The sequence below is a fragment of the Pongo pygmaeus genome, chromosome 19 (assembly GCF_028885625.2).
Source record: "Pongo pygmaeus isolate AG05252 chromosome 19, NHGRI_mPonPyg2-v2.0_pri, whole genome shotgun sequence".
In the NCBI taxonomy this organism is placed as follows: Eukaryota; Metazoa; Chordata; class Mammalia; order Primates; family Hominidae; genus Pongo; species Pongo pygmaeus.
Window position 1 is genome coordinate 67,563,571 of NC_072392.2, and position 18,930 is coordinate 67,582,500.

The window sequence follows — 18,930 nt, forward strand, 5'->3', positions numbered from 1 at the left end:
AAGGACAAGGTGACAGCAAAAAGCTCCAAAAGCCCTTGCCTTCAACTATTCATGTGATCCAATGCTGCCCTCTAGCAATGGGAGAGAGAAATAGCACTAACAAGCCCACTGGTTTCAGGAATTCGAGGTTTTAGCATTAATAGTATTTACTATGGAAAAAGTTGCTGAAAAAGGAGGAAGTAGGGGAAGGGTCTCCACAATTAGATTGCAACAGTCCATCTCAACAGAAAATGTTCTTTTAGAAAGACACTGGGATAAGTTAACACAACCCATACCTATTGGACTGCTCTATGTCCTACGTCCTCTCCAGCTGACCCAGGAGAGCCTTGAAGACACGAAGGGACTCTCCACTGACCTGGAACCTATTACTTCACTGGGCAGAGCTACTTTCTGTTGCTGAAAAAACTCCCTCCTCCGCCCTGACTTCTCTCTTCCACGTTTTAGTAGAGGGTGGGGCTGAAAGCTATTAGACCTAACTTGATACTTCTCGTAACACCCGCCCAACCCCTTTAATATTTCCTAAATGCATGACATAGTATCAGTTCTTCCTAAGAAATGTTAAGGACTGGTCTCAAGCAAGGTTATATTATGATAAGAGAACTATGGAGCCAGCTGTCAACCTTGAAATACAAATTAAACATTTAAGTTGGCATAATGAACATTTCCAGGAAGGGCAGTGGCTAATAATCTGTAGGACAAGGCTACCACGTTTACTATGGCTCCTCTTCAAATGACAATGACAAAGATTTGAAGTAATAAGCCCAGACAAGCCTTTTCATTTCCAAAATCACCCTTCCTGGAAGACTTGGAAGTTCAAACTTCACTACGTGAGATTTCACTGCTCTCATATCAAGCCGACTGACCTCCACAGCTCGAGACTACCTGTTAGCTGATCCCCTAAAGCATGGAGAGATCTATTCAGGAAGGGGGATCTATTCAGGAAGAGATCTATGCATCAGGGTTAGCTGTATGAGAAGTATAAGAAAATCTGCTTATATTATTTTTGGCTACAGACAGGTGTTTCCAATTTCTCATGTTTAGTCTTAAATGCATCCAAGTTTGTGTGTGTGTGTTGGGGGTGGAGGGAAGAACCAGATACACTTATTTTCAAACAAAAGCTGCCACATGTTTATTAAGACATTACTGACTCTTAAGCACAGCTGGATCTATAAATCATTTTCCATGTATTATCACACATTCAGGAAAGTTTCTGAGATGATATATCAAGACAGGCTTCTCTTGTGACTCAACTGGACCTGAGGAAAGAACAAAAGAAATTACATACCTGATTTACAGCTGCTGGTCATCAACAAACACGTACTGGCAATGTAATCTTTAGAGACAGGATAGCTAAACTGCTTTCCCCTCCTTGCTAAAGCTTTGCCCAAAATGCCTGTACCTTTAAAAATCCTTTGCCTAATTAAATCTATCTGCATTCTCAAAGTCCCACAACATTCATTAATCTCTGAGGAGACCAAACAGTCAACTGTGATGAAGAGGCCAATTGCAAAGCTCAATCTCAGAACCACCACATCTCAGGCCCGAAAGGACACCATGAGAAGGGAAGGATGTTCTATGGTTTTAAATATTGGGCAGCAGAACTAATGGCCAGCCCCATTATCTAGCTCTATGAAACAGGGCAAGCTGCTAATCTCTCAAGAAACATATATATAACAAGAGGATTTAAGCTCATACGAGCTATAGCTATATCTGAAGACCCATCTCTCTGTGTTATTAAGTCTTTTTGGATTAAACATGTTCAGTAATTACAATTTTGATGAGAATTATTGAATGCAACATTAGAGATCAGACCTCAGAAGAACTGCGCCAGATTGTTGTGATTTAGGATAAGAAAGGAGGGTCCAACTTCAGCTAGACAGTTCCTATCTACTTCCAACCCACCCCTCTAAATAAAGATACAGTAACCTAGGGGTAGAGAAACAAAGCTCAGCTAATGTGCTGCTTCCACCAACTGACAGCAATGGGTGTAATCTTAAAACCTGCAGAATTTGTAAGAAAAGGGTTTTCTTACTTCAAATAGTCTCTTTAGAAGTCTGAGTAATGGTGCAACCTGGAAAAGTAACAAATAAGTCATCTAAACAACTTTGTAATTATCCACAGTGTTTTCAATTAGATCACAGAATGGCACTTAGGAAGATTTTAGTGGGAAAAATATGTAATCACAATCATTCACACCAAGCAGTTAGATTCAGACTCCTCAATCTGACATTCTGGAGGATCTGAACGCCTCAGATTTTAGACAACATGAGTAAGCTTACTCCAAAGTTTCCCATGGGGGGTCTATGAAATACCTGATCAGACATAATCAATAAAAATGTCATCAGTCAATTCCAGTCACTGGCATAGCTAGAAACAGTGTCATTCTAAAAAGCAATGCTCTGGTGGAAAATCTAATGGCCTTTGGGTCTTAGAGAAAAGAAAATTTCAGTTATAAAAATACCAAAGGATTTGGAAGAAAATTCTAAGTGCAATAAGAATCTGCATCCTTTTATAAAATACAAACTGAAACAGAACCACTCCAAATCTGATCTGAAATGAGACTGATGAAATTATCCTGGTATAACCTGTTTTCCTTTCAAAGTAAGTAGAACTGTAAACCACATTATTGTCTGGTATATTCTCCTTTCACAACTATTTCCTCAAAACCAATTTACATTCCTCCTTTTCTTCACTCCAGATTTTAGTCCACTTTGAAAGCAGGAATTCCCTAAAGCATACAAACATAAACACAGGGTTCTATGTAGCATTCACTACCAACACAAGGAGCAAGGAAAGAGGGCTGCGATTTACATCACAAGTTTTCTACTGAAAGCTCTTTAGTTCTCCCTAAAGCTCCACCTTGTCACCTATATCTTCTAGCAATGATGCAATTAGGTTTTGTTTGTTCCTGTTTTATAGCCAAGTATGTTGGGTACAGAAAAGAACCTGGACAGCGCATATAAGTTTTGGTTATCTTTGTGGTTAACACCCTTATTTACAGCTTACAGCTACAGGGAAAGAAACACCTTTTAAAAAGAAATCAACTAAGTCTAGTGGAGTAAACTGAATTATTAAATCAGCAAAAGCTAATCTAAACATAAGGCACGAAGAAAGTGGAAATATTATTAAAGTGGCTACTTTTTCTCAATTTGACATTCTCAAAATAGTGCTTTCCAAAAAATATATATATTCCCCAGGTGAACTTTCCTGCTAGTGACATTTTATGGTAGAAAATTACCCAAAGTACTGCCCAAGGTAATTTATAGATTCAATGCCATCCCCATCAAGCTACCAACGACTTTCTTCACAGAATTGGAAAAAACTACTTTAAAGTTCATATGGAACCAAAAAAGAGCCCACATTGCCAAGTCAATCCTAAGCCAAAAGTACAAAAGCCAGAGGCATCACGCTACCTGACTTCAAACTATACTACAAGGCTACAGTAACCAAAACAGCAGGGTACTGGTACCAAAACAGAGATATTGACCAACGGAACAGAACAGAGCCCTCAGAAATAATGCTGCATATCTACAACCATCTGATCTTTGACAAACCTGACAAAAACAAGCAATGGGGAAAGGATTCCCTATTTAATAAATGGTGCTGGGAAAACTGGCTAGCCATATGGAGAAAGCTGAAACTGGACCCCTTCCTCACACCTTATACAAAAATTAATTCAAGATGGATTAAAGACTTACATGTTAGACCTAAAACCATAAAAACCCTAGAAGAAAACCTAGGCAATACCATTCAGGACATAGGCATGGGCAAAGACTTCATGTCTAAAACACCAAAAGCAATGGCAACAAAAGCCAGAATTGACAAATGGGATCTAATTAAAGAGCTTCTGCACAGCAAAAGAAACTACCATCAGAGTGAACAGGCAACCCACAAAATGGGAGAAAATTTTCACAACCTACTCATCTGACAAAGGGCTAATATCCAGAATCTACAATGAACTCAAACAAATTTACAAGAAAAAAACAAACAACCCTATCAAAAAGTGGGCAAAGGATATGAACAGACACTTCTCAAAAGAAGACATTTATGCAGCCAAAAAACACATGAAAAAATGTTCATCATCACTGGCCATCAGAGAAATGCAAATCAAAACCACAATGAGATACCATCTCACACCAGTCAGAATGGCGATCATTAAAAAGTCAGGAAACAACAGGTGCTGGAGAGGATGTGGAAAAATAGGAACACTTTTACACTGTTGGTGGGACTGTAAACTAGTTCAACCATTGTGGAAGTCAGTGTGGTGATTCCTCAGGGATCTAGAACTAGAAATACCATTTGACCCAGCAATCCCATTACTGGGTATATACCCAAAGGATTATAAATCATACTGCTATAAAGACACATGCACACATATGTTTACTGCGGCACTATTCACAACACCAAAGACTTGGAACCAACCTAAACGTCCAACAACAATAGACTGGATTAAGAAAATGTGGCACATATACACCATGGAATACTATGCAGCCATAAAAAATGAAGAGTTCATGTCCTTTGTAGGGACATGGATGAAACTGGAAACCATCATTTTCAGCAAACTATCGCAAGGACAAAAAACCAAACACCGCGTATTCTCACTCATAGGTGGGAATTGAACAATGAGAACACATGGACACAGGAAGGGGAACATCACACTCCAGGGACTGTTGTGGGTGGGGGGAGGGGGGAGGGATAGCATTAGGAGATATACCTAATACTAAATGACGAGTTAATAGGTGCAGCACACCAACATATCACATGTATACACATGTAACAAACCTGCACAGTGTGCACATGTACCCTAAAACTTAAAATATAATAATAAAATAAAATTACCCAAAGTAAGATAATGAAGATGAGAGTCAAGATAAACAGACTACAATTTATTAACTGTAGAATTAAGAATATATAGTATCTCTTCATACAGTCAGAAGTAGTTTATAGGTATCTCTGACTTTTAAACATAAATAATACCTACCTATACATCAGGGCCTTGCCCTTTTCATTCCCCAAGGCAAAGTATCCACTTCTGGGAGAAAAATCCATGGTATGAACATGAGAAATATTCTTATTTTTAATGACTGGGAAGTTTGAAAATACTGTACAGGAAGGAAGATGAACCTGCAGGAGATAATAAAAAGCTTTAAAGTGTAACAACTGGGAGCTCATGTTTCTTAAATTGTTATCTTCATTCTATATTTCAGCTGAAACATAAAGCTCATTTTGATTGTAGCACACAAGAAAGTACAGTCTATTAGTGCAGCAAAGTGTTCCAAAATTGTTTGATCTTTCATTTTTTTATTACTTTATAGTTAAGAGATGCAACTGCAGTTTTGCTACATGAATTTCTTGCGCAGTGGTGAAGTCTAGGTTCTTAAGTGTCACCATCACTCCAATGGTGGACAGGGGTGTCCAATCTTTTGGCTTCCCTGGGCCACAACGGAAGAATTGTCTTGGGCCACACATAAAATACACTAACACTAACGACAGGTGATGAGCTAAAAAAAAAAAAACTCATATTTTAAGAAAATTTACAAATTAGTGTTGGGCCACAATCAAACCGTCCTGGGTTGTGGGTTGGACAAGCTTGATGTACACTGTACCCATCAGATAATTTCTCGTCCCCTATCCCTCTCCCATGCTCCCACCCTTCCAAGTCTCCAATGCCTATTATTCTACTCTCTGTGTCCATGTGTACACATTATAAAATTTGATCTTTAATGTGTTATTAACTGAGCAGAAAAGGAGGAAAGAGAAAAAAGCGTCAGTACAGCATGATGCCTCAAAGATTCAAATGTTTGCTGAATGAGTAAATTAACGAATAAACTAAAGTAAGAAGTACCCACTCTAGCTTAATGACCACAGTAAAGCATACTAAAATCTGATCACAGGGAAAAGAGATTTTAAACATGAAGATTCATCTGGTTAGTTAAATGGTGAAAAAAATTAAACATTATAAAGTCTGATTTTACATAACTGAAGCCTAGGCAAAGTCATACCACATATATTCTACTATCATAAAATTGCCATTTTGTACTTTTAATTTTCAACTATTGTATATACTCTTTGCCTTTTACAATTTCTCCTCAAAGAGGGCTGAATCATGAAAATCTAACTCCAAGTGAAACTGTTCTGATTTAGAGAGAGCCAAAAGCTCACCTCAAAGCCAGACGTAAGCATGAGGAGGAACACACACAGTCTCTTTTTCCAGAGTCTACTTCCTAAGTTCAGGAGAGTTGAGACAGGTCCTCACCCAACTTGTGGATGAATAAAACCCAGGTGTGGAAGCAGTTACCTTTAGGCCACAATTGTAACAACGCTCACTTTCAGATGTTCTCTAGCTCTTCCAAGAGATATAGCACCTTCATGTTCAAATATATACAACTGTTATCATTCAGCTGGGCAGTCAGTCATCCTCCACACTTTTAGGTCCGACTTTATACCATCAATCAAAGTGATTTTCACAGGCAAGTGCTGGGTAAAAACCACTGATACATACACCTATTAAACTGGCGTCAGTCGGTCACATATTAGGCCAAATTCTGATACATACTTACTGACCATTTTGTCAAGAAAATACTGTTTACAGTGACTCTCCAAGCCACATTCAATTATTTTCAACTTTGCCAGAAGGCAGGTTCTGCCTGCACAGCGTGGCATCAATGTGAAGGCGATGGTGCTAATGAGAAGTGGTCTTGACCCATTAAAGCTAAGAAGTTGGCAGTACCTCAATTTGGACTTCACTTCTAAAGTTCTTAAATACCACTCTCTATACAGGTTCCTCGAGAAATTACTTTTAAGTATATATATTTTTTCAAGCACTTAGTAAAAAAGCAGACTCCTGTTTTACAGAGAGAAGCCACAACGTGGATATTGCAAAATTTATTTACATTTAATTTGGGAAGGCAGATATTATATAAATTTGTGATAAGTACCTTAGCTTAACTGTGTTTCGCTTGGGTTATTTTAAGTTTGTATCCTTCAAGCATGCCCCAACTATGAACAGATGATCCAAATCATCAAGAAAGCAGATGATCAGGAAAAAAACATTTGCTGCAAGGGCTGAGGACAAAGCTGTTCTACCTCTGCCTTTTGTTCCCACCCTATTCACCTGATACTATGAAACTATGCCTCAGGCATTCACTCACCAACTTTCCTGGAATGACTTTGAAGTTTGGGGAGCTGGTTTTCTGACTCTTCCTCATCAAAACACACTAGAACCAACCTTTCTATCTGAATGACTTCTTTTTTTTTTTTTTTTTTTTTTTGGAGATCAAGTCTCACTCACTCTGTTGCCCAGGCTGGAGTACAGTGGCGCGATCTCAGCTCACTGCAACCTCCGCCTCTTGAGGGCAAGCAATTCTTCTGTCTCAGCCTCCTGAGTAGCCGGGATTACAGGTGTGGGCCACCACACCCAGCTAATTTTTGTATTTTTAGTAGAAATGGGGTTTCACCATGTTGGCCAGGCTGGTCTCGAACTCCTGGCCTCAAGTGATCCTCTCACCTTGGCCTCTCAAAGTGCTGGGATGAAGGTGTGGGCCACTGCACCTGACCTATGTTTAAACTTTCTCTCTGCTACTGACTTGGAATATCGGGAAAAGGAGGGGGATTGTTTACAATGTCCTCCTAAGAGATCAATAGCATCTACCTGCAAAATTCCCCAGTGTAATCTCTCAATGCATTGGTGAATCTTCCCTCAGGCCAATGATCTCACCTGATTAAAACTATGCTGTGCTCTGACATCTATTTATAGCCCCCATTTTAAAAGCTATAATTGAACCATTAATTAGGAAAAATGCCTATAAAGATCCAACTTCTGTAACTCCTGGCCTCAGGTGATCTGTCTGCCTCGGCCTCACAAAGTGCTGGGATTACAGGCATGAGCCACCGCAGCCGGCTTTCTAATACCATTTCTATCACAACAGTTAAGTGTCCAGATATCAAAATTCAACAAGTAAAAAGCTCGCTCATCCTTGATTTAATGGGTAGAAAGTTCCATGACGTTCTACTACATCCAAAATTCTCAATGTAACAGGAATTTGACTTCTGAGTCTCCTACTATTCCAACAGCTTAAATTCACAGTGCTTTGTAATGGGATGACAAAACCGTCTGGATCATTATAAGGAATTGATTGCATTTAACAATGCTAACAATGCTAACAATGTTTTACCAAGGCATTATGGAGCTGCTATGCCTGGCTTCTTTCCATTAGACATTATGGTTGACTACCATTTAAAAACTGTATTTGGCTTTTACTAATGAATTCCTTGTGTGATTTTGCCACAATAAAAAAAATATAAATGCTGTCATGATCACTGAAGCAAACAATGCAGAACTATTATGTGTCTTGCAGAATATATTATGTCAAGAGGAGATAGATCCCATGGTTTTCTAAAACAATTTACTACCATTAAAGTGATAAAAGGTTAATATTACTAGTATACCACTCCCATTAGGGAGCAGGGATTTTAAAGCTGACTTGAATTAGAACCTTCTCATTTATCAAATGATTCATTCAACAGCATAGCAATAAAATGCTATGCTGTAATTTTCATTCTTTTTCCAGCAAACCATTTTGTTGTTCTTGTTATTGTTTTTGAGACAGAGTCTTACTCTGTCACCCAGGCTGGAGTACAGAGGCACGATCTCGGCTCACTGCAACCTCCACCTTCCAGGCTCAAGCGATTCTCCTGCCTCAGCCTCCTGAGTACCTGGGATTACAGGCGCCCACCACAATGCCCAGCTAATATTTGTAATTTTAGTACAGATGGGGTTTCACCATGTTGGCCAGGCTGGTCTTGAACTCCTGACCTCAAGTGATCCACCCACCTCAGCCTCCCAAAGTGCTGGGATTACAGGTCTGAGCCACATGCCCAGCACAACAAAACATTTCTTAAGGAAATCATATGCAGAATCCCAATATATACCACAGACAACAATGACACTGCTCTACATGATACAAGTAAGGAGCTTAGCCTCCTCCTTGCCCTACATGCCATATAAAGCCCTGTGCAGAATCTAGGATTCTGTGGAATTCAGCCAGAAAACCAATGAACTGCTAGAAAAAAATGTGGAATCTAAATCACAATTCTGCCCTTTATTAACTGTTTACTTTGGTTAAGTTAATCCTCTGAAGAACTGTTATTTGGCTCAAACTTTTTGTAGAACTGTTTCTAAATCTTTGTAAATGATATATTCTAATACAAAGCTGATGGCAGATGCAAGGCTTTTTGCCAAGTGAGCACAATAAAAATAACACACTTTGTAAAGTGCATACAATCTGGCAGTACACACACAGCAGCAAACGTAATTCTGCTATTCAAAGTTCTATGCCTTCTGTATACCTGGTGCCTTGAGCAAAAAATTGTTAAATGAATGAGGAAATTGGCTCTGCCTGAAGAGTAGGAAACTTCACAGAGATGGGGTGACACTGAAAGTGAGCTCTGATGTTGGGCAGAAAAGAGTTTACATAGGCCCGAGGCTGCCATCCTTAGAAAGTTCTGGGCTGGGCGCGGCGGCTCACTCCTGTAATCCCGGCCGGCACTTTGGGAGCCCGAGGCAGGCAGACCATGAGGTCGGGAGTTCGAGACCAGCCTGACCAAAATGGTGAAACCCCGTCACTACTAAAAAAAAAAAATACAAAAATTAGCTGGGCATGGTGGCGCATGCCTATAATCCCAGCTACTCAGGAGGCTGAGGCAGAAGAATCGCTTGAACCCAGGAGGCGGAGGTTGCAGTGAGCCGAGATCGCACCACTGCACTCCAGCCTGAGCAACAAAGAGAGACTTGGTCTCAAAAAAAAAAAAAAAAAACAGAAAGGTCTGCTTACAAGGGTGGCCACTGCATAATGTCGGAGAACTTGACTAGCACACAGTCCCTATACTGGCATGAAACTTTCCCTAAATGATATGGGTAGCTCACTGTGCCTAAGCTGTTTGTACAAACAATGTGATTTATGCTAAACACCTGGCTTTTCTTCTGGGAATCTAGAATTTTGGTACATGCTAGGCAGAGGGTACCTATATGAAGTCCCAGTAAAAACCTTCTGCAATGAGTCTCTAATGAGCTTCCCAGGTAGAAAACACTTAACACTTGTTGTTACAACTCATTACTGGAGGAATTAAACTGTCCTGTGTGACTCTACTAGAAGAGGACTCTTAGAAGGTTTCCTCCAGACTTTACTCCATGTACCCTTTCCCTTTGCTGATTTTGCTTTGTATCCTTTTCACTGCAATACATTTTAGTCATGAGTTCAATGAACATATGCAGAGTCCTGGAAGTCGTCTCTAGTTAGCCACCAAACCTGGAGGTGGTCCTGCGGATTCCTGACACAAAGGGTATATTCAAAGGTACTACCTAGCTATTTAAATTACAATACTTTCATAAAATTTAATTTTCAAGTTCAACTTACTTTCAAAACCCGAGAATTGCCTCCGTTCAGTTAAGATAATAGGCCTTAAAAAGGTAAATGAGGAAAGAAAATTGTGAAGGAATGAAGTGTCTGCCTTAAATATAGTCCTTAACATTAATACTAAAAGAAACCTCTGAAAATGAGGACCACTTTAGGAATGGTGAGAATGGACAGCAAAGCTTTACTGAAAGAACTGACATAATCAAATGTGGTGGCTACTGTGCATCCTTCCAACAACCACATCCAAAAACTACAATACTAATAATTCCTATATCAAAAGAAGCCACTGTTTTAAAAATAATTCAACGCTCTCCTTTCCTGTTACTCTTGCATGTTTTCAACTTAAATTTAAAAATGAACAATAATAAAGGGGTAATGAAATATTTACCAATCTGACTGCTTCTTTCATTTTTTCTGAAGCAATTGCCAAGATTTCTGTAGTAGGATTGAAGGTCAGAGAAGTAACACCTGTAACCAAGTTCATTATAGCTTTTATTGGCTTTGGGTTTGTTTCTTGGATACAAGAATCTTGATTGTATATATTTACCACTCCACAATTAGAACTACAAAGAGAAAAGGGATTAAAATAGATTAAAAAACAAGTAAAAGGGCTTTCACAACCTAAGTGAATACAGATTTAACTCCACAAACTGGTATTTACAGGAATCATATGTTACAAAGAGACCAGCTATCACTATAGCCACAGATGTCCTATAGAATCTCCAAACAAACAGGTCGAAAACAGAATTCAAATTCTCCCCCGTCTGTTGACTTCTTGAAGGCTAAACTTTACTGACTCTTCTTGCATCCTGATTCCTTCACAGTCACCTCTTTCTCCACTGATTCTTGTCCGCAGGATTCTATTTCCAACCTACTTCTAGTGTCTCATTCATCTCATTTACTCTCACAGACCACCTATCACCCACCACATCCAAATCAGTGCCTTTAGTCCTAATTATGCACTGCATTCCTAACGGTTTGTGGGGGTGGCCACATGCATATTATCTCCTCTAACACCATCACCCCTCCTCCCCTCCTTCCCCCTCCCTTCAATGACAATTCCACTCCTCTGGCTGCACAGGCCTGGAGCCTGAGAATGTGAATACTTCTCTCCCACTCCCCATCTTCTAAGCATTTATCAAATACATTACAAACATCCTTTGCCTATTCCCCTATTGCCATTCCTACTGTCCTGGTGACTCATTACCTGATGCCTGCCTACTGCTGCAGTGACCTCAAGGCTCATCTCCCTGTCCTTTCTTCCTCTTCTAAAAGCTTAAAGATTTGCTTAAGATTCTTTAAGAATAACTTTAAGATTCTAAAAGCTTAAACGGTCTTTGGCCAAGCACATCAGAAATCAATTGCACTGAAGGGCAATTAAAATTAAATGAGTTTAAGCTACTAGTATTAGATTCTTTCCTATATAGGCCCTTCAAAGGGGGCTAATAAAAAGTGATACAAAAAAGAGAGGGCAAGGAAGACTGGCTTCACAAATCTGAGTGAAGATCATTTTTGCGCAGTTTTTCTTGCCCCACACAGAGGCAAATGCAGTTCTTAAAACTACTTACAATGGACACAGGAAGGGGAACATCACATACCGGGGCCTGTTGGGGGGAGGGGGGAGGGATAGCATTAGGAGATATACCTACTGCTAAATTTAATGGGTACAGCACACCAACATGGCACATGTATACATATGTAAGAAACCTGCACATTGTGCACATATACCCTAAAACTTAAAAGGTATAATAAAAAAAATAAATAAACTACTTATAATGAGTTTAAACAGCAGTCTTCATTTTAAAGGAGCTTTATTCCCAGAAGATCTGCTACTCATGAATTGCTGCCATAGCGCACACTACCCTGGTAAATGCCTGGCTTGTGCTGAGACATCCCTCGCTACTGGCTTGGCACGGGTATGGGTAGGAAAGGAAGGGGCCTTCATCAGGGCACTCTCCCTCCAAGGGATCTGTTACTGTCTTACTGCCTAAGGTAGATGGCCTGGTCTCCAAGCTCCATAGCCTAGTTCTACTTGCCTTTCCTCCCAAACTCCAATTTGCAAACGGTGGTAGGGATATATATACAAGCAGTTTCCCCAGTTTTAACCTGGAAGGAGAGAGTGAAAAAAGAGTAGAGAGTATGCTAAGTTTCTGGACAAGACCCCTTGACTTCCCATCCCAGGGAGGATATGACTGAAATCATTTCATGGTTCAACTGTGTTTGGTCTAAGAAAATCATAAAAACCTACTTCTTGAAGTTACAGAATTATGGGTGCTAATTAGTGGTTTAGTAAGTTAGCTTAGAATTACTGCGAAGTATCCAATGCCTCACCCTCCCACCCTGCATCTTCAGAATCAAGTAGAACACAGCCATCTTTTCCCCAGTGTAATAACCAATTTTTTCAGTAATAGCACAATAAAATGTGTTCTAGATAATATTTTTAAAGTTTCTACAATACTAGCAAATGGTATTTCCTAGGAACATGTTTTTTATTTATACCCCCAGCTGAATAAAGGAAAAATGCTTTAGGTATCTTTAAGATTTAAACCCAAAGTTACTTATTCTATCTCCTCATCAATGACAAGAAGCTGAAAATAATTACAGGAAAACTTGATGTGATCAAACAGGTATTTTAAATAGGAAAAAATACAATGATATAAGGTAGCGCCAGCATTTTCTTTGCTAAAAAGGTGTTCAACTGCAATTATAGTAATCCCTCCTTATCTGCAGGGCATATGTTCCAAGACCCCCAGTGGATGCCTCAAACTGTGGATTACTGAACCCTATGTGTACTGTGTTTTCTCCTATACACACATCTCTATAAAAAAGTTTAATTTATAAATTAGGCATAGTAACAGACTAACATAACTAATAATAAAACAGAACAATTATAACAATGTTTCCTAATAAAAGTTACGTGAATGTGGTCTCTTGCTCTCAAAATATCTTATATAGATTTCAGATTGTGATTAACCACAGGTAACTAAAACCACAAACAGTGAAACTGCAGATAAGGGGGGAACTACTGTAATATTATTATTAAACACTGCACAAAGATGATAAAATGAAAAAAGCTCAGCTGGGTTGACCAATTTCATGTTACTGAATAGTTTATAAAGAGAACTACTCATGCACCATCTAGTATATTCCTCAACATATTCTCATTAGCACAATGTGATTAAGGTTACAAGAACCTCTCTTTACTTACCCACAAGCAACATACTGTCCATTCCTAGATGTGGCAATGCTCAATCCATATAAACTGCCTTCATCCACAAATCTGTTAAGGCACTTCCTTGAGTTCACATCCCAAACATAAACTTCTCCATCCCCTGAATAAAAGAGCGAAAAAAAGAGTTGTTAATTTTGCTTTAAACTTGAAAGGCAAGTAAACTGGCCACTCTCAGTCCCTCTTAACAGTATAGGAGACTACAAATACAGACCTATTATAACCCTCCTAGTTCTGGAAAACTGGACTAAGAATATTTCTTTTTTCTTTTTCCCTTTTTTTTTTTTTTTTTTGAGACGCAGTTTTGCTCGTCGCCCAGGCTGGAGTGTAACTGCGCCATCTCGGCACACTGCAACCTCCTCCTCCCGGGTTCAAGTGATTCTCCTGCCTCAGCCTCCCGAGTAGCTGGGATTACAGGTTTGTGCCACCATGCCCAGCTAATGTTTGTATTTTTAGTAGAAACAGGGTTTCACCATGTTGGCCAGGCTGGTCTCGAAATCTTGACCTCAGGTGATCCACCTGCCTTGGCCTCCCAAAGTGCTGGGATTACAGGTGTGAGCCACCATGCCCAGCCTAAGAATATTTATTGTATACATTCACATACACAGAAGAAAACTGCATCAGTTAGTCACTAATAGACAGTACTTTCAGGTTTACAGGAAAAAATCACAAGCTGTTGGTTTGAGTTGAACTTTTAGAAAAAGCTTCTAAGTTCCACTCAGATAAATTATTGAAGCAAAAATCTGAAGCAAAACAAAACACCACTCACTAGCATAACTCTTCCAACATCTATCAACAGGTATTAGACTACCTAATAGGCAAGGTTAGTGATTTAGATACCGAACTGTTAATGATGATGGAAGAGGAAGAAGTGAAAAATGAACGGATCCAGAACACGTGAATATATAATTAAGAAGACACACACAATTTATCTATTACCAAGTTATTTAAATGATTAAAAAAATGCTAAACACAAGCTTATGAATAAGCACAAATAGTTTACTCTAATGACCCTACATCCATCTCAAAAGTGGATCCTCACTATTTTACCTCTTCCTTTTTCTAGTACCTCAATATCCTTCCTTGCAGGATATTGCTCTAAAGTTCACCCTTCCATATGTACTCTTATTCTCCCAATGAGAATTCAGTGAATCTCAGTTTCAACTCCCTAACAAATAAAATGTTCCAGGCTAGAGTAAGGGTGCAGGTTAAGCAGCAGTAAAACACATTTGGGAAAACTGAATAGGATCAAATTTTAAAACCTTTGTCTTATATGTCTGCCGGTACATTAATGTTATAATAAAGGAAAGTGTTTAAAGATTAGTCTCTCAGTAGACTAAAATGGGAAGAGATCAAAAGCAAGAACATCTAGAAAGCAAGTGCATGAAATGGTCATGAGTTGATGACTTACGGCAAAAAAGGCAACAAAGAATCCATGAGATGGCCAGGCATGGTGGCTCATGCCTGTAATCCCAGCACTTTGGGAGGCCGAGGCAGGCGGATTACTTGAGGCCAGGAGTTCGAGACCAACCTGGCCAAAATGGTGAATCACCATCTCTACTAAAAATACAAAAATTAGCTGGCCGTGGTGGCACATGCCTGTAATCCCAGCTACTCGGGGAGGCTGAGGCATGAGAATCGCCTGAACCCAGGAGGCAGAGGATGCAGTGAGCCAAGATCACACCACTGCACTCCAGCCTAGGAGACAGAGCAATGCTCTGTCTCAAAAAAAATAAAATAAAAAAGAATTCCATAAGTAAACAAAGACAAAACGAGTAAAGTTAGAAAAAGGTAAATTCTTCAACTCTTTTTATCTCAAATTATTCTTTACATGTAACAGTGTAATGTGAACAATATGTTACTAATCACACAAACGACTCCATACAGAATAAGAAAAGGGTCCACACGCAGTGGCTCACGCCTATAATCCCAGCACTTTGGGAGGCCAAGGCGGGCAGATCACCTGAGGTCAGTAGTTCAAGACCAGCCTGGCCAACATGATGAAACCCTGTCTCTATTAAAAATACAAAAGTTAGCCGATGTGTTGGTGTGTGCCTGTAATCCCAGCTACCCAGGAGGCTGAGGCAGGAGAACTGCTGGAACCCGGGAGGCAGAGGTTGCAGTGAGCAGAGATCGCACCACTGCACTCCAGCCTGGGCAACACAAGACTCAGTCTCAAAAAAAAAAGAAGTGGCTGGGCGCGGTAGCTCACGCCTGTAATCCTAGCACTTTGGGAGGCCGAGGCAGGTGGATTGCCTGAGCTCAGGAGTTAGAGACCAGCCTGGGCAACACAGGGAAACCCCGTCTCTACTAAAATACAAAAAATTAGCCGGGCATGGCGGTATACGCCTATAATTCCAGCTACTCAGAAGGCTGAGGCAGGAAAATTGCTAGAACTTAGGAGGCAGAGGTTGCAGTGAGCCGAGATCATGCCACTGCACTCCAGCCTAAGCAACAGAGTGAGACTCTGTCTCAAAAAAAAAAAAAGAAGAAGAAAAGTAGAAAGAAGGGGAGAAAGAGGAAGAGAACCATCAAAATTTCAAAATTACCCCTAACTTACCAAGGCTCAACTTTTGATTTCTCCTTCCCTGCTTTCTTAGGACCTTATGATAAATTAGATCTCCACAGCCATGACCAAATTTGTAAATACATTACATCTGCGTCCAATTCATATATCAAATCTCAGTACCTCTGCTGATCAACCCTCCCCACCTCTTTTCCCTCCCCAACCTCTTCTCCCTTCCCGACTCTCTCTCTCCCAGGGCCAAGGGCCATTTCATCAGGAATATTACTCTGAACTAATTCTTCCTTTCTTTCCTTCCTTCCTTCCATCTTTCTTTCCTTCCTTCCTTCCCTCCCTCCTTTCTTCCTCTTTCTGTTTCTTCTTTCTTCTCACAAAAACTAGTATAATACAGAAAATATAGCTGCTCCTGGCCTTATATGCATTGATTAAAAACATACAAATGTAAATAACCTTGTGAAAGTCTGATTCTAGGATAAAAACACAACAAAAATTAATGTTAATGCTAAAATTAATCCTTTTTAAAAGTTAAAAAATAATTTTAATTAATGCTATTAATTTTATTAATGTTATATTACCAAATGCTCCTAGCTGAGGTCAAATAAAAATTATGCTAAAATGCTTTACAGAGGTTGCTGACTACTACTCACAGAGCAGAACCACTTGAAAGCCTCCCGCTACCAAACACAGCATTAGCTAAACTAAGATTATGTAGCTGTCCCAAGGGATGGCCCCCACGGTCCTTTGGGACAGACAGTAAGACTTAAGAAGACTTAGGGAAGTCAGAAAGGTAGAAGAGCAGGACAGTGCAGGTTAATCAAAAGAGCTACAGAAATGTCAGAAAGGACAATAATGTAGAAAATTTAACACACTATCAAAGTCAAGAGAGTATTGCTACAAGGGCTGATGATTTTAAGTAACTTTCAAAAAGAAAGTCAGAAAACCTTCAAATGAATCATCTTTTTTTAAATAATGTCTGCCTTATCTTTTTAAGAAAGGTAGGACTACTTATTTAAAATTATGCCTTTTAGATTCACATACACTGTAAGGAATAATACAGAAAACACAGTGTACTCTTTACCAGTTTCCCCCCAATGTTAACATTTTGCATAAATACAGGACAACATTACAACCAGGATAGTGACACTGATACAGTCAAGACACAAAACTTCCCATCACCACAAGGACCCCTCCTGTTGCTCTTTTATAGCCACCTCCACTTCTCTCCTGCCCTCAAATCCTCCTTAAACCCTCACAACCACTAATCTATTCTCTATTTCTACGATTTCGTCATTTCAAGAATGTTAATATAAATGAAACTGTAGTGGAAGTTTTTCCTTTGCCCCCCTGAAAGTTTCCTGAAAACCAAGTGACAAAAGATAGAATAGGGAAAAAAAGGCATATAAAATTTTATTTTAATTTTCATAGTATGGGGAATCATAGGAGAATGATTTACCCCTGAATAATCTTTTAAATAAGCATTATCTTCCCATTCTTTCCCCAAACATGTTAAAACTGCATGTTAAATTGTTAGCCCTCCACTATTATTAATGAGAAGGCAATGGCAACAAAAATGAATTCTAAAAATAAATCTGATTTTCTAGCTAAAAAGAAACTTTAAAACCAAACACAACTTTTTGTTAAATATACACATATATGTGTGTATGTGTGTATATATACACGTGTGTATATACACGCGTGTGTATGTGTGTATGTGTGTATATATACACGTGTATATGTGTGTATATATACACATGTGTGTCTACATGTGTATATACACGGGTGTATGTGTGTATATATGTGTGTGTATATATACACATATGTGTGTATATACACATATATGTGTGTATATATACACATATGTGTGTGTGTGTGTATATATAGAGAGAGAGAGACGTGATCTCACCTCAGTGCAGCCTCTGTCTCCCAGGTTCGTGATTCTCTGCCTCAGCCTCCCAACTAGCTGGGATTACAGGCGAACGCCAGCATGCCTGGCTAATTTTTGTATTTTTAGCAGAGACAGGGTCTTACCATGTTGGCCAGGCTGGTCTTAAATTCCTGACCTCAAATGATCCACTCGCCTCAGCCTCCCAAAGTGCTGGGATTACAGGCGTAAGCCACCGCGCCTGGTCCTAGGTTTTTTTTTTGTTTTCTGTTTTTTGTTTTTTGAGACAGAGTCTTGCTCTGTCGCCCAGGATAGATGGCTAAAAAAAAATTTTTTATTGAGATGGAGTCTCGTTCTGTCCCCCAGGCTGGACTGCAGTGGCCCAATCACAGCTCACTGCAACCTCTGCCTCCCAGGTTCAAGAGATTCTCCCACCTCAGCCTCTCAAGCAGCTGGGACTACAGGCCCATGCCACCATGCCCAGCTACTTTTTTTATTTTTAGTAGAGACGGAGTTTTACCATGTTGGCCAGGCTGGTCTTACCCGCTGACCTCAAGTGATCTGCCCTCCTCGCCCTCCCAAAGTGGTGGAATTACAGACGTGAGCCACCGCGCCTGGCCCAAAATTTAAAATGTAAAAATATCCTTAGCTTCTTTCATGTCGTCGTCTTACCCGAAGAGGTGTATACTTTCTTACTATCTGAAGAGAACGTGGATGCTGCAACCCTTCCATTAATTTTCATGCTTCCAATTAGTTCTTTGGTCTAAAACAATAAATATTATTTATCAAACTGTTAGAAAGTATACAGAAGAATCACACCATGTAGAGTAAAAACAACCTAGTTCTCTATTTTCTAGCACCTACTCAACTTTATTTTTCC

At 39.6% G+C, this 18,930-nt stretch overlaps 1 protein-coding gene across 2 annotated transcripts in view; it reads right to left on the reverse strand.

Annotated features, from left to right (window-relative positions):
- Window positions 1-1,104: 1,104 nt before the first annotated feature.
- The window catches only part of UTP18 (UTP18 small subunit processome component), a 37,251-nt gene continuing 19,425 nt past the window's right edge, over window positions 1,105-18,930 (reverse strand). Inside the window, exons 9-14 of one of the 2 annotated variants that reach the window (XM_054460055.2) lie at window positions 18,723-18,813; window positions 13,624-13,747; window positions 10,804-10,978; window positions 4,982-5,124; window positions 2,033-2,071; window positions 1,105-1,256 (exon numbers count right to left, since the gene is read on the reverse strand). In XM_054460055.2, coding sequence (XP_054316030.1) covers window positions 2,047-2,071; window positions 4,982-5,124; window positions 10,804-10,978; window positions 13,624-13,747; window positions 18,723-18,813 — 558 coding nt within the window. In that variant the 3' untranslated portion in view covers window positions 1,105-1,256; window positions 2,033-2,046. Of the gene's footprint in view, window positions 1,257-2,032; window positions 2,072-4,981; window positions 5,125-10,803; window positions 10,979-11,964; window positions 12,020-13,623; window positions 13,748-18,722; window positions 18,814-18,930 lie in introns of those variants that run through there. The other variant, XM_054460056.1, reaches the window with a different exon arrangement.